The sequence below is a fragment of the Balaenoptera musculus genome, chromosome 9 (genome assembly GCF_009873245.2).
Source record: "Balaenoptera musculus isolate JJ_BM4_2016_0621 chromosome 9, mBalMus1.pri.v3, whole genome shotgun sequence".
Lineage (NCBI taxonomy): Eukaryota > Metazoa > Chordata > Mammalia > Artiodactyla > Balaenopteridae > Balaenoptera > Balaenoptera musculus.
The window spans coordinates 56,689,896-56,703,900 of record NC_045793.1 but is presented as its reverse complement, the minus strand read 5'-3'; the positions used below and the strand labels follow the sequence as shown (position 1 = coordinate 56,703,900).

General features: G+C 37.9%; 1 protein-coding gene across 3 annotated transcripts; it reads left to right on the top strand.

Annotated features, from left to right (window-relative positions):
- Positions 1-5,161: 5,161 nt before the first annotated feature.
- Positions 5,162-13,227, top strand: MTERF1 (mitochondrial transcription termination factor 1). Of its 3 annotated transcripts, XM_036862814.1 has the most exons (4): positions 5,184-5,233; positions 5,768-5,829; positions 8,440-8,524; positions 10,122-12,090. In XM_036862814.1, the coding sequence occupies exon 4, from the start codon at positions 10,153-10,155 to the stop codon at positions 11,308-11,310; it is 1,158 nt and encodes a 385-aa protein (XP_036718709.1). In that variant the 5' UTR covers positions 5,184-5,233; positions 5,768-5,829; positions 8,440-8,524; positions 10,122-10,152; the 3' UTR covers positions 11,311-12,090. The 3 variants fall into 3 exon arrangements, with proteins under 3 accessions (XP_036718708.1, XP_036718709.1, XP_036718710.1); XM_036862813.1 differs by lacking the exon at positions 8,440-8,524 and having other exon boundaries at positions 5,162-5,233; positions 10,122-13,227; XM_036862815.1 differs by lacking the exons at positions 5,184-5,233; positions 5,768-5,829; positions 8,440-8,524 and adding an exon at positions 5,849-6,013.
- Positions 13,228-14,005: the final 778 nt, after the last annotated feature.

Here is a 14,005-nt window from a genome sequence, read left to right as displayed (position 1 = left end):
TAAGTAAGGGGGTTGGACAAGATAATCACTGATATTCCTTCAAGCTCAGCTTCCATTTTTCACACTTCTATAAAAACTGAAGAGTTTGAGCTAAAACATGCTCACCTGAATCCTAGGCCTTTATTTTTCAAGGGAAAAATCATCCATAAAGGAAAATTCCCATACCAGGCTGAAACCTACTTTCCTTTCTTCATATCAACCCTTAAGTTAGATCACAACAGAACCTTAAGAAATGTCTTCCCAAAATGGAATGCAGTCATTCAAAAATGGTAAGATTACTTTGTTGTTTAGTGTATGATAATGGTGGCATTTCAAAGCAGTGGGCAAAGAAAGTATTATTCATTAAATGATGTTGGAATAATTGGCTAGCAATTTGAAAAAGAAACAACTGAATCTCTACCATGTTTTCTATTCCAAAATAAGATCCAGATAATTCAAGGATTTAAAGGAAAAACAAGAAAAACAATAACTTTCTGAAAGAAAACATGGGTGACTGTTCTTTATAAAAAAGAGATGGAAAAGAACATTTTAAGTGTGACAAGTTAAGTATAAACTTGAATATAGTATAGGCCTGGAGTTAGGAGGACAGGTTCTGGAAGCTACCACCCGGGTTGAAATCCTGGTTCCATACACATATTAGCTTTATGATCTTGAAAAAGTCACTTAATCTATCTAAGCCTCAACTTCCTCATCTGAAAAACTATAATACCTACCTCATAGAACTGAATAAGAAAAATAATTTTATCTATAAGAATATTCTGGAAGAATATAAACCAAAAGGACATAAATAAAATATGAATAGTGATTATTTCTAGGTGATGGAATTATGGGTGAATTTTTGCCCCCCCTTTTTAATTTCTATAGAAAAATATTTCTATTTTTGTATTTTCTATGGTGAATTAAAACATTTCTCTCTGAGTGTCAGCAAAGCAATTATGATTATAGACTCTGGTGCTGGACTACTTAGTTTCCAGTCACTTACTAGCTGTGTGAGCTTGGGCAAGTTACTTAGCCTCTACCTCAGTTTCCTCTTCTGTAAAATAGAGATAATATTATTTCTACCATAGAATTAAATCAATATAGGTGAAGTGATTAGACTAGTACCTAGTAGATACTGTTATATGAATGTTTTCAAATATTATTAATATTTTTCTCTTTTGAGTTCTTTCTCTCAAAATTCCTATTCTTTGGATGTCTTTAAGTCAACAAACTAAGTTACAGATATATGTGAGTAGCTCATTATAGTTTAATGCAGGTGTGGGCAGACTATGGCCAGTGGCCAGGCTGCCCTTGAGCTAAGAACAGTTTTTACATTTTTAAAGAGTTGTAAAAAAAGAAAGAGGGAAAAAAAAGACTGTGTAACAGAGATAGTATGTGGCTCACAAAAACCTAAAATATTTACTATCTGGCCCTTTATAGAAAAAGTTTGCTGACTGTTGGCTTAATTTGTTTTCCCTTTCAAATATGTTTCTGATTTAAAATCACCATGCTATAAATACCAAGGGATAAATCTCTAAAGGTGGAATTTCAAGATATACTGTAAACAGGAAGGGAGATAATTTTGTAAAGGCAGATTGTATTCCATCTTGTGAATATTTGCTCCCCTGCTCTGTGGTAAGATAACATTTTCTACCAGTAATTAAGAACTGCTTCATGGTAATGGAAGGCAGGGTAACATAGGATCAAACAACTCAAAAGGTACTTAAACTCACCAGACTGAATGGAGTCTCAAGTATTATGGCGTTTCTCTTAGCCAACTCTATCCTGCTGATGGTGGCAATCTAACTACCATGAGAATCCAGGATCATATCGGGTCTGGAATCAGCAAATTTGCCAGGCTAAGTATCCAGTTCCTTGCCACATACCCTTGTGGTAATGAGCCTGGAAGTAGGAAAGCTGACTCAGGAAGTCTTTCTAGACCCTGGTTAGGCACATTTCAGAGAAAGAAAGTTGCCAGCAGGAAACTCTTCATAAATCTAAGGTTATTAAAAACAATTGTTTTCAAAAGGGGGGAAAGCTAGCTCTTTTATTTGCTTGCAAACAGAAAGAATATTAACCACTTGGACTATCTGAGTAACTTTACTGCTTTACTCAGCCTTAAGCAATTTGTAGCTTTTCCATTTGTTTTCATGCAAACCAAACGGCCAGGCAAGAGAATGGAGGAAGAGAGTTCTGGGTAGAGACCTGATGCTCCTCTGAAGGCCCTCAAGTGAGACTTGTAGGAAGCTGGTACTCCGTCTAGGAAGTTAACGGGGTGTGGGTGATCCATTTGTCCACTGAGTCCAGGAGTCTGTGGGTGTTGTTTTATTGAATAGGGAGTGGGGGAATGGAGGACCACTTCCTTTCTGACCTTAATTGGGTCTTCTGAGATTCAAACATGAGTGGTCAACCGAAGGCTTGTGGTTTGCTGGAAGTCTATTTACATGAAAAACTAAGGACATTTCCTGGGCAGAGCTGGTCAGGCAAGTACCTTTGGCACAGTAAAAAAACAAAAACAAGAACAAAGAAACAACCTTAGTTATAAAAAGGCAGAGGTGCTTCTGAATATAGCACAGATACTGTATTCATACTTGACTTTCAGCCCATCCCCTGAGTGTCTAAGTCCAATTTGAGGAAGGAGGGCTCCAGAGTCTATCCTTTCCCTGCAACAGACTTTCAAATAAAAAGGGGGTTGGGGAAGGAGAGATCCAATTCAATTTAGCAACTTTTTCTTTCCCCAAGTAAGGTCATTTAAAAATACATATACCATCCAATATCACCATGGTTTCAGAAAAGAAAGAGAATTGTAAAAGAGATATATGACAATATAAATTCGACTTAAAAACTGAGTTACTTTAGCCTTTATTAAAAATCCAGAAAGATGAAAACTTTAGAACAGCTTCTAGGAAAAATTCTCCTCTACCATGTTGCTACTACTTCATCTCATTCCTTTTCCTCTTTGTTCCTTCATCATCGCTTACTCCTTGCCACTGATCTTCTCCCACACACAGCCCCCCAGTGTTTCTAACCACACTTTCTTTTACTTAATTACATCATTTTAGTAGGGCCTTGGGTCAGATATGGTCTTGGGACAGCATGTAGATGAGCAGATACTCAGGCTGAGTGAGACCTATGCCTGGAAATAATATCCCAGGAGGGATAATATTATCCTAGGAGGGCAGGGCTTTGTTTTGTTTTCCACTATATCCCCCCCATCCTGAAAATGGTGGTGGCAGGCAGGATATAGTGAATAATGAATAAAATACAGGCAAGGTATATACAGGTTCCATTCTAACACACCACCAATGACAACCAAGTAATGGTCCTTGGTCTTATTGAAGGTAATGACAACATTTCACAAATCATTAATGATTAAACCTCTTTGCAGAAATATGAGAAGGAAAAAAGGAATCAATAATACACTGTTATAATCCAACCATTATTATACTTTTCTTATTCAGTGTTTTATAATATGTATTTAAAGTATATTTGTAATCAGAAAATTTGGGATAGGAAATATGGAACTTATTTTCAAAAGGACCAATCTCCTTTGCCTACATGACATCACAAATAAACAGCGAGGTTGCTTAAGTAAGTCTGAAAGAACCTTTGATAATCTATGTCAGTACAACAAAGCATGTGGTATAAATCACAGAAAACTTACTGGTCAAGGAGTCATAAGACGTGCATTCTCTTGCTGGCTTCTACTCTAAGGGTTTCAGTGTCTCATCTGTAAAAGGAGAAGACTGAGGCTCCATAATCCCAAATGTCTTCATAAAGTCTGAAGTTTAATGATTCCTAAAAAAGATTTTATTGTTTTACATTCTGATTGTAAGGCAGTTTGTAGATATAATATTTATATGCTTATATACATAAATTTATATACTTATATATAATAGTAAATATTAACTGGGTTATATGAGCTCCTTCCATGCAGAAATATATTTTAGAAACTCACATAAAGAGACCATTTCTAATTTTTCCAGACAATTTTTTTTTAACCTGGAGGAACTGGAGTAAATCGTTTCACTTAACAGATAGATTATTAGTAACGTCTCAAAGGTAAATCTTTATCCTTATAAACCAACAAAATAGAACGTTAATTCAAAACAAAGTGACGACAACAAACCAGCTAGGAGTCATCTAAGGGACAGAGTGAGGATAAAACATTAATTGGTTCATTGGTGCAGAAATGGGATGAAGAAAATTCTACCACTATGCTCCTACATAGAAGAGGGTAATGCAGGAAATTCTTCCTTGTAGTAGAATTCAGGATCAACCCTCTCCCCATCTCTCTGTTTTTCCAAGGACTAAACTACCACTTCCTCCAGAAGATAAGTGGCAACCTGATGATTATCTCATTAATCTATGTATAAGCCTTCTTGTGGGGACTGAGGGGACCACGAAGGTTTAAGGCGACACCCCCAGAGGTGACAAAAACGCACTGGCTGCGGAGATTGTTTCTACTGAAACTTTTATTTATTTATTATTATTTTTTATTTTTTGGCTGCGCCCTGGGGCACGCCGGATCCTAGTTCCCCCACCAGGGATGGAAGCCATGCCCCCTGCATTGGGAGCGCAGAGTCTTAACCAAAGGACTGCCAGGGAAGTCCCAAAACTTTGATTTAAATAGCACAAATTCGTCACAATTTCAAAAGAACCAGAAGTAATTTGTATTGTAAGCACTTAAATCGAAACACACTAGAATTGCTTCTCGTACTGAAGGCTGACTGAATTCGGACGAGCAGCCACACTTCAGGATTTACCAGGTAGTTCAATAACGAAAACCTGGAGCTGTTCACACGCGTTTTCCTGCACCAAACGCGGAGGTGTTCATCCACGCCATGTTAATCACATTAATAAGCGTAATCATCCTATCAGGCTGCAAACTTCACGTATATAACAGTGACTTTCCCACCGCGTGTCGCCTGCAGGCAACGGATCCCCGCAGCGACTCTGGGCCTTTGACTGGGTCTCGGAAAAGCTCCGGGTCCCGCCCCGCCCTCCAAAATCAGACCTGAAGACCGGTTCCCCGCGCTCACCGCGGTCTCCTGCTGCCCTCTGCCGGGGCCCTAGCGTCAGGCTATGGAAGGCGGCCGCGTGGCCGCCGGGGGGCGCCAGGAGGATGACGTCACCTCTGTGCGCGGCCCCTCGCCGGAAGTTATTCCTGTCTACTTCCGTCCCTCTGTTCTTCGCCAGACCCCAGAAGGGAAAGTCGAAGTGTCTACAGCGCCCAGTTATAATCCAGGTTGAGGTCGGTGACTCGCTGCCGGTGTGCTTTTTCTTTTTAGAAGCGGGTCTGGGTGACTGTGATGTGTAACGGAGTCCCATTCCCGTGCAGCCCCTTGCAGAGTTTCTTTGGGGGAGGAAGAGGGATGGAAGAACCCGTGGAAATACCCGTGGAATTTTTGAGTTAAAAGACTCAACTGGGTTCGAACCTTGCTTCAGCGAGCTAAGTCAAGCTAGTAAGGGAGCTCGGCGCTTTTTCTGATTTTGTAATTTTAGGAATGATGCCGACTTTTTAAGTTGTGGATGTTAAGTAAGATCATGTGTGTGAAGCACTTAGTTCTGGTTTTACAAATTATACTGTGATTCTGCTGCCTTTACCTCTCATACGCGGGCTTGTACTTGCCATTTTCTTCTCAGAATCTCTGAGAGATGCCTAGTATACAAGAGGTTATGCATCTCACGAGAACATTATGCAGTGTTAGCTGAGATTGAGCTCCTTATTCTGTATTACAAGTCCTGACGTTATTTTGTCCCCCCCCTTTTATTTTTCCATTTCTAGGAACAGCTATTTTTCAGCTTTTCTGGAGGAATGCAAAGTTCTCTTTCCTTAAGACAAATGAGGTGAGAAGTTCATTGCTGTAAAGATCTCCAAACTTAGCTCGTTTTGTCAAAGGAAGACTAACTGGAATGTAGAATCCTGGAACCAGTGATTACCCATTTCCATTAAAAGCCCCTTTGTCCGGGGAATTGTGGAGCAGAGGGCCTCGTAAATCTTCCTTTATTCCTTAGACCTCACAAGTTACAGGTACAGAGATTTTCAGTGTATTTGTTAATTTTGGCTTTTAGCTCTTGGAATAGTGGCTTTGGTAATTAAAAACGTCAATTTGAGAGACAGATGGAAATAAGTTATGGAATATTAATTAGTTTTGAAATTTGTAGATTGAGGCAGTTGGTACTTCTTGCATTAGGTTGCTTAAATATTTATTCACCACGCTAGATGTAATAGGAGTATTTTGAATGGAGATTGGATGCTAAAGGAGTAAAATAAATTGATATTCATCAGGCTTAACTTTTTTTGTGTTGAAAACTGAAAAATAACTGTTACTCTATTTTTTCCCCTCTCTGTATATATTAATGTCCCCTCCCCCCTTTTTATTTAAGTGGTATTATCCTAGACACTGTACTGTTAAGCAGGTTGCCACTTAGAATGTCTTGGACATCTTTCTATTGTGTTAGATCTGCCTCATTTTTAAAAGGAGGCTGTGTAGTATTATATTGTATACATGTACCACTATTTATTAATCATTCTACTATTGGTGGCAATTTGGGTTCCTTCTTTTTTGCTGTAGCAAGTAATATTATAATGGTCATCTTTTTTTTTTTTTTTTTTAAATAACAAATGTGTATTCTTATCTTTTATTTCCTTTGGATAATCTCCAAGAAGTAGAAATGCTGGGTTGAAAGATATGATGGATGGTACCAAATTCCTTTCCAACAGTAATATTTGAGAATTCCCCCCATTTCTTCATATGTTTACCAACTGTTGATACTAGTTACCATTGTTTTTAGGCTTCGCTAAGACTGTTCATACCATTTTGGGGGGGTCATTTTATTGCATTTATAGTATTGTAATCAAAACCAAATTTTTGTTGCTAGTTCTAAGTCCAGTTCAGCTCTTTTTTTCCCCTATGTAAATAGAACACTTAGTTTTAGACTCCTTAGTAACAAATTACTATAAAACAAATGATTCACTTCAACTTCAAGTATTTCTTAAGTTAGAGATTTGTGGGAAGATACTGTTTGAATGGGATCTTGTACTGTGGATAGACATTAGGGGGATAGGCCTTTCTGAAAGACAGAACAACTTAAAAAAAGGCAGGGAAACAAGAATGGTCAAGGATGTTGAGGACCAGAGATTTGAGAGCAATGGTGCTTTGTTGTGAGGTTGTAGAATAGAAGAGATAGCTAGAAAGGTAGCTAGAAAGGTCAGTCTGAAGATTTTACCTTCTAGGGGAGAGCTACAGAGGTCTTTAATCAGGGAATGAGGGACATGATCACATCTTTGTTTTACAGGTATACTGTGGGGGCAGTTTTGAGTGACTGATGTTAGAGAAGCAAGTTAAGCGGCTGTTATAGTCTGAGAGAATAGCAAAGAGTAGAGAGATTGGATTTCAGAGATACTGAAGAAGCTGAATCTACATGATTTAATGACTGTGGGGTTGAGGAAGAGAAAAAAACCCAAAGCTTACTTTCAGATTTTTTTTATCATGAGTGATTACTGAGTAATAGTGATTTCATTAATCAGAGGAGGGCTGGTTTGGGGGCTGGGAAGGATGCTCAGTTTGGTTTTGGACATATTAAATTGTGTGAAAGATATTTCCATGGAGAATAAATTATACACAAAGACAAAATCCCCCTTTGACAGATTCAGGAGAAACCTTAATTTATTCCTCTTTTGTTAAGATATTTGGCATATATTTTTACTTTCTTTTAGTTTGTCATCAGTAGAATTTCTTTTGAACTTTCTGTGACTCGTTCAGCCCTGTTTCTCAAGAGTAGAGTGTAGTCTAGAGTAGTAGTCGTAGACATTTTTGAATGTGTACAATCTTAATAAAAAGGTTTATAAATGTACCTCCAATATAGGTATATTTATTTACTAATTAGTTATATACATGTTTTATAGTACTATTATATTGTATACATTTTTACATTATGAAACATGTGAAAAGTAGAAATTTTAAAAGGCCAAGACAAATATAAATTGGAGTTTTACTGTTTTCATCCTGCGTCCCATTGGATCATCTCGCACCCCTCTTTGGAAAGCACTGGTTTTATCTACAGCTGTCAGTGTTCTGTCCCATTATCCAGTAGAGGTCACCCTGAGCATCTGGAAGAGAGAGCAGATTGTTGAGCAGGGCAAGGTAAAGCCTTCATTCTTTAGTTAGGAGGATCTTATTTTTAAGTTTCTATCTTCATGCAGTTTTGGAAGAGTATGTAGTTATAGAGTAGTATGTGGGATTATGGAGACATGAAGACTAATGAACTCAGAGTATAGGGCAACCTAAAATGTGCTTTTGCTGTTGATGTTTACTTTGTGAGTGTCCTGCGTTTTGTTTGAATGTTATTTGAATCTGTAGTTTTGGAATCTTTTGTTAATTCTTTGATGATTGGTGGATTATCTGAGTTACAGGAATGTTCCCAGCCTGTAGGCATAATCCAAGTTCTTGTTAGTTTACAGTAATTAAAAGGACAGACACAGAGGAGCTTTTCTTATATGGATCTTGAAAGCAGTATCTCAAGCCCAGAGATACTAGTGGTGAGTTGGAACCATCTATCTCTATTTTCTATTTTATGCTTAATTGGCAGAGAGGAGAAGGGAAATGCCTCTTTTAAGTGATAAGAGCCTGTTGTAAGTAATTAGGAATCAAGAACTAACTTTTTCACAGCTGTATAGTCTGAAAAGGAGAAAGTATTGTTGTAGGACTCAGACCACAAGCAACTTAGGAACATAAACCATCTGACAGGCTGGATAACAGAAGAAAACTTTTCTGTCGATTTTCTCATAAAATATTTCCTATAAATAGAGGTACTTGTTTTAGTAGGGACCTATGATTACTATGTATAAGTTCATCCATTTTATGCCCTATTTCTAAATGATCAGGAAAATGAGTTATCAAGGTTTTAGTCACTTTATCAAAGTTACATGTGTTGTGATACAGATGCAGAGAGCCCTGAGTTAGTCTTTTATAAAATGGTGGTGAGGAGAATGGCAAAAGTAACTTTTAAAATGTTTACATCCCATCTCTCTGTATAGTTCCACATGCGGTGGACTGTGTGTATGAAATATCCCAGCTAGATCATTATGAAGATGAAAGTTGGTTTGGAGTTGTTGGGTTAACCCAAGAACCAAGGGGACATTAGGGTAAATTGAGTGACGTGGAGATTGGGATCAGGAGCTATGTAAGATAAGAATTAAGGTTCTAATGATAGCATGGGTTTAAAGAGTACCATGAATCTAGAAAAAGGTGTTCAAGGTGGAAATTAGGTAGTACGAAGTGTTGGTTTTCAGGGCTAGATTTAGAGGTTTTTAAAAAAATTTTTTTTTTTTTTTTTTTTTGGCTGTGTTGGGTCTTCCTTGCTGCGCGCGGGCTTTCTCTAGTTGCGGTGAGTGAGGGCTACTCTTCGTTTCGTTGCGCAGGCTTCTCATTGTGGTGGCTTCTCTTGTTGTGGAGCATGGGCTCTAGGCACGTGGGCTTCAGTAGTTGTGGCTCGCGGGCTCTAGAGCACAGGCTAAGTAGTTGTGCACGGGCTTAGTTGCTCCGTGGCATGTGGGATCTTCCCGGACCAGGGGTAGAACCCATGTTCCCTGCATTAGCAGGCGGATTCTTAAACACTGTGCCACCAGGGAAGTCCCCTAGATTTAGAGTTTGATAACCAGGAAGTGAGAACAGAGGCAAAGAAGTCTGGTGTCTATGGGCAGAGGCAAGGCCAAAGATCTAGGAAGTTAGAAGACACGGCAGAATTGAAAGCATCAATTAGTAGGAATAAGCCAAAGGTTTGGAAACCAGGAAGATAAAGCAGAGATGGAGAGGGGCAATCGGTTTTGGGTAGCCAAGGCAGGCAAGGCCAAATAAAAAGAAGAAGGTAAAGGCAGGAATAATTCTGTGGCACTGATGATGCTGAACTGCTTTTCTTTATGCTAAGAATAGAAGTGGCCCCTGACCCACAGATAATCAGAAGCAGTGAGCTAGGGAGTGGGAGTGTGGTGGCAGAATTGTTACCACAGCACCAGGAGAGCTGGATCCCTAGGTGTTTTCTTACAGAAATGACCATGATACTACAGGGTCACAATATGGTCTTTTGTCTGTTTAACGTGTGTGTTTGTATAATATTGTATATGTTGTTTTATACAGCGTTCCAAAAGGTTTGGGCTACCTGACCATTATGGCACCAAGAAACCTCTTGTATATGAGAAGTAACTTTCTTTTTGGTTCAAGATGTTGGATGATCCGATTTTCAGCAGAAATCCTCTTTAAATCAGTTTCATTTAGGCTTTTCGGTATGAAATGTGATCATGCAGACAGTGAACCTTTGGAAAATGAAGAACTGCTGAATAACTTACTTACTATGGGAGTAGATGTTGACATGGCAAGGAAAAGACAGCCTGGAGTTTTTAATAGGACAGGTACTAATGAGCAGAACCTGAAGACATTCCTTCTGTCTAAAGGAGCTAGCAAAGAAGTGATTGCTAGCATCATATCAAGATATCCACGAGCCATGACACGCACACCTGAAAGTCTTTCAAATAGGTGGGATCTGTGGAGAAGAATTGTGACATCAGACCTTGAAATTGTAGCTATTTTGGAACGTTCTCCTGAATCTTTTTTTCGGTCCAGTAACAACCTGAACTTAGAGAAAAATATGGAGTTCCTCTACTCAGTTGGATTGACCCGTAAATGCCTTTGTCGATTGTTGACCAATGCCCCGCGTACCTTCTCCAATAGTCTTGATCTGAATAAACAGATGGTTGAATTTTTGCAAGGAGTCTCTTTGTCTTTGGGTCACAATGATCCCACAGGTTTTGTCAAGAAGATAATTTTTAAAAACCCTTTCATCTTAATTCAGAGCACCAAACGGGTAAAAACTAATATTGAATTTTTACAGTCAGCTTTCAACTTGAACAATGAGCAGGTGCTTGTTTTGATATGTGGTCCAGGAGCTAAAATCCTAGACCTTTCCAATGATTGTATGAGAAGAAACTACACAAATATCAAAGAAAGACTGTTCTCTCTTGGGTGTACTGCAGAAGAGATACGGAAGTTTGTTTTAAGCTGTCCAGATGTGATCTTCTTGGGACAGAAAAAGTTTAGTGATAAAATAGACTGCCTCATAGAAGAAAAAATTAGCATTTCACAAATAATTGAAAATCCTCAGATTTTGGATTCAAGCATAAGCACTTTAAAAAGTCGAATCAAAGAATTGGTAAATGCTGGCTATAACTTGAGTACATCAAACATCAGTCTTCTGTCTTGGAGTCAAAAAAGATATAATGCTAAATTGAAAAAGTTAAACACTGGACAGAATGTTGTTCTGGGGAATTAAGCAAAAGTCAGTCTTATAATGTAGTGACATAATTTCATTTTGAATTTGGACCTTTCAAAAAGGAGGTTTGTTTTCTTAACCACATATATGTATATAATGTTTCTTTGGATATTTTAGTTTAAAGGTTCATAAAAACTCATGGTCATTATGCCCTAGTATAGTCTTCCCAGCTACCTTTTCTGTAGTTTGAATTAGTACAACACCCAATTTTATGATGTAGGCTGTGGCTTTTGTATGAATGGTAGTTGCTGAGTGCTATGGCAGAACAGTGTGTGAAAAGAAAGGACAAAATAAGCTTTTTTGGTTTCTGTTCAGATTTGAAAATTGACAGATTCATTTAGATAGTTCTATTTCCTATCATGGTTTTGAATGGCAACCTATTTCTCCTATTATTCCATGTATCTAATTATGGTTCATCTTCAAAATAGAATGTCAGTAAAAATATTACAACAAAAAGGAGGAATTTTTCATCCCAAATTCTACGTACTCTGTTTAAACCATTAATATGCCCCACCACTCCTCCAGTTTAGGCTCAATTTAGTATGGGTATATCCTGATTTCTTTGAAGATAAGGGCAACTGTGATAGGCAGAATAATGGTTACCCAAAGATATCAATGTCTTAATTCCCAGAACCTGTGGATATATTTCGTTACATTATAAAAGGACTTTGCAGGGCTTCCCTGGTGGCGCAGTGGTTGAGAGTCTGCCTGCCAGTGCAGGGGACACGGGTTCGAGCCCTGGTCTGGGAAGAGCCCACATGCCGCGGAGCAGCTGGGCCCGTGAGCCACAATTACTGAGCCTGCGCGTCTGGAGCCTGTGCTCCGCAACAAGAGAGGCCGCGATAGTGAGAGGCCCGCGCACCGCAGTGAAGAGTGGCCCCCGATCGCCGCAACTAGAGAAAGCCCTCGCGTAGAAACGAAGACCCAACACAGCTATATATAAATAAATAAATAAATAAATAAATAAATAAATAAATAAATAAATAAATAAATAAAAAAAAAGGACTTTGCAGATGTGATTAAGTTAAGGACCTTAAGTTGAGGTCCTGAGTTGGGGAGGTTATGCTGGATTATCTGGGTGGGCCCAGTATAATCATAAGGGTCCTTAAAAGTGGAAGAGGGAGGTAAAAGAAGAGGTCAGAGTGATGCAATGTAAGAAGGACTTGACCCACTTTTACTGGCTTTGAAGGAGGAAGGGGACATCAACCAAGGAATGCAGGTAGCCTCTAGAAAATGGAAAAGGCAAGGAAGCATTCCTCCCTAGTGCCTCAGAAAGGAACGCAGCCGTGCTGAGAGCTTGAATTTAGTCCATGAGACCCATGTCAAACTTCAGACCTACAGAACCAAAAGATAATAAACTGGTGTTGTTTTAAGCCACTGAATTTGTGATAATTTGTTACAGCAGCAAACAGACTAATATAACAACTAAATAGATGATTAGTTGCATTTTAGGTGAAGAAGTGTACCTTTAGTATAGTATCTGTATTTCTTCCTCTTATACTTTTTTTATCCATGTAACTTTCTGAAATGGCTAATAAGTTAGTGTTTGTAGATTCCTCTAAATGTATGGATAAAAAACTAAATGTAAGTAATAAAATCTAAATAAAGGAATACTTTTGCCTAATGAGTGTAAAGAAATAATGATGGTTTCTGTATATTTATATTTTGTTGGTGTTTCTATTAATACAAAGAACCAAGAATTTTTAGAGGCATTGACTTAAAAAATGACAAACAGATGACATCTGTATCTTCAAGACATTCACCGTCTAGCTCTCACATAAACTGAAAGAGAAGGAACAAATTATATGACCTTAATTACTTTTAATTGCTTTCCAGAGACATTAGTTTTCTAGATGTGGATTTTGAATTAAGTAACAATGACGCTAACCTTTTAAGCCTTTTTTTTTCTTTTATTGAAGTATATATAGTTGATTTATAGTATTATGTTTCAGGTGTCCATCATAGTGATTCAGTATTATTTTTGCAGATTATACTCCATTATAGGTATATATAAGATAGGTACATACACACCGCCCCCAAGATAATGGGTATAATTCCCTGTGTTAAGCCTTATTTCTTATCATTGATGCCTCAAAAAAACTTATTCCCACCAGTGATAGAAACCAAATGCCTGTTTTTTCAAGGCCATTTGTATGTCAATGATCTCTCATAAATATTTCCAATAAACTATTTGATGGCAAACATGGCATAATTTAGAAAGCATGGACTGTATAGAGACATTTCTTTAGAGTAGTATATCTGGGTACTATTCCTGACCAGCTCTGTAACTTTGTGTAAATATTTTAATTTTACTGAACTTGTTTTCTTATCTATAAGATGAAAAATTGACCTCACAGAGTTGTTAAGAATCAGATGATATAGGGTCTCTAAGGTTTCTTGCACATAGTAACTTTTCAATGGTAGCCATAATAAATACAGTAGTATTTTTAACAACAGCTTTATCAATGTATAATTCATATACCATACAATTCAATTTAAAGTATGCAATTCAATTTTTAAAAATACTCATAGCGCTGTGTAATAATCACCACAATCTAACTTTACAATGTGTTTGTGCCCTTTAAAAGAAACCCTTTACCCATTAGCAGTCAATCTCTGTTATCCCCCTCCTAATTTCCTAGCCCTAAGCAACCACTGATCTACTTTCTCTCTATAAGATTGCCTATTCTGAATG

Coding starts and splice junctions, on each gene's coding strand:
- MTERF1 (XM_036862813.1), top strand. CDS start 5,798: ATGCAAAGTTCTCTTTCCTTAAGACAAATGAG. Junction 5,830..10,121: donor CTTTCCTTAAGACAAATGAG/GTGAGAAGTTCA, acceptor TGTTTTATACAG/CGTTCCAAAAGGTTTGGGCT.